The sequence below is a fragment of the Volvox carteri genome, assembly GCF_000143455.1.
Source record: "Volvox carteri f. nagariensis unplaced genomic scaffold VOLCAscaffold_78, whole genome shotgun sequence".
NCBI classification, from domain to species: Eukaryota; Viridiplantae; Chlorophyta; class Chlorophyceae; order Chlamydomonadales; family Volvocaceae; genus Volvox; species Volvox carteri.
This window is the reverse complement of record NW_003307621.1, coordinates 536,034-537,683: the sequence shown is the minus strand read 5'-3', so window position 1 is coordinate 537,683 and position 1,650 is coordinate 536,034. Positions and strand designations below refer to the sequence as shown.

At 54.2% G+C, this 1,650-nt stretch overlaps 1 protein-coding gene across 1 annotated transcript in view; it reads left to right on the top strand.

The window, feature by feature from the left end:
• Window positions 1-497: 497 nt before the first annotated feature.
• The window catches only part of VOLCADRAFT_107804 (uncharacterized protein), a gene marked incomplete at its 3' end in the record, with an annotated part of 2,202 nt that continues 1,049 nt past the window's right edge, over window positions 498-1,650 (top strand). Inside the window, exons 1-3 of the mRNA XM_002957732.1 lie at window positions 498-627; window positions 655-814; window positions 1,084-1,605. Of these exons, the coding sequence (XP_002957778.1) occupies window positions 692-814; window positions 1,084-1,605 (645 nt within the window). The 5' untranslated portion in view covers window positions 498-627; window positions 655-691. The remainder of the gene's footprint in view (window positions 628-654; window positions 815-1,083; window positions 1,606-1,650) is intronic.

The window sequence follows — 1,650 nt, the reverse complement described above, 5'->3', positions numbered from 1 at the left end:
TCCGAGCCGTATAAAGCAATAATATACGTGTCTAGAATGAAAATATCTAACTGTTGATATGAAGCTAATTTCGGGCATTTGAGTTTTGGCATGGTTCTGAGTTCTGGCTTCGGTNTTAGTTGCATGTGTTACACGCATCAGCCCTACAGGCATCGATTCAAACACATGTAAGCCTGGGCTTAGGAAGCGCAGAACGTAACCCCGTCACCCTGCGAACCTGAACCTATCGGCTATTGCAATTTGATCATGCCTTTTCGACGCGAGGAGAAGCCCCAAGGGCCCACACACCAAAGCATCCGCCACCCACCAATTAAAGTAATTTCTACGTGCTGCACAATACGCACCCGGAAATCCAATGTACTCCCCGGGCTGAGGGACAACCTCGGCAGGTTTTCTGGTACGACAGTCAACCCCCAACTGCAACAATCGCCTCGGACCTCTTCCAATAGCTGAATTCGTGACGGTACTCTTCATTTATGCACCTCCTTCATATGCCTCTACGGTGTATGTTTAAATTTGAAACTGTAGTCAGCCCAACCTTACAGCAACGATATCGGCAGCGTCGCTGCGCAGCTCCGTTCTCCGTGTATTTTTCTCCGGGCAGCCTGAGTTGTGGTGCATCCTATATATATGCTTAATACGTTACTAGGAGTAAGTAGCATCTACATAGAAACGGGCCCGGAGCCCGGAAATGGAACGGGTCGCTGACGTCCCAGCACACGGCGAGTCCAATCGGGACCCTTCTGACTTTGCTCTTACCAATAAGAATCTTGTTTGTTGCTACGTGTGCCGCCTAATCAAGTCGCGCAACCAGGTGCGGTGTTTGTTGCGGTGGAGCGTTGAGGACGCTGCTCAGCCGATTCCCTTTTGCAGTTCCATGATTCGGGTTGTGACAACTGTAAAAATCTGTTTGGACCTAGCATTTCATTTGAGGACTACACGACACCAAACTTCTCGGGGTAAGGACTGAGGCTTCTAAACGAATCGGGGACTTTGTTCTTACGGGCGAGGATGGAGGCAGTGAGAGGATTCATAAGCACACGTCTTGTAGCCTGGCGTCGTATAACTACAGCACCTGCACAGCCCATGGAGTGTACGACAGTTGCGACGATCGTACAAGCTTCGGCTGCTTCAGTCATCAACTTCATGCGAGCGGTGATAACATCGCAGAGCCTTGCGGCCTTGACAGCTGCGGCGCCGCCCCTGGTAGCTAGTACGGCAGCGGCAGCGGCGCCAGCAGCGACGGCGGCGCGGAGAGTCCTAAGCGCCAGCGTGACGAGCGTGCGAGCTTCATGCGGCGGCGGCGGCGGCGTTGGCGGCGGCGGCGGCCTCCGAGGATTCTCTGCGTCGAGTGGTGCTACGACCAGTTTAGCGACGGCGGGAGAGGAGCTCGCGCATACCGAGGCGACGGCGGCGGCGGCGGCGCCGTCACCGCTTCTGCCCAGTGCATCGCCGCCGTACGTTAGCAACTGCTGCTGGCATGAGGTTCAAGCAAACCTGGTTCTGGATCCGGTTTCAACGGAATGGAATCTGGTGCTCGCGTTCCATGACGTCACGTCGTACGTGCAGGCTGAGCTGGAGGTTAGACAGGTCTTAGATGCTGAGGTGAGAGAGCTTTGTTGTGCAGTCACAAATGAAAAAGCCAAAGCG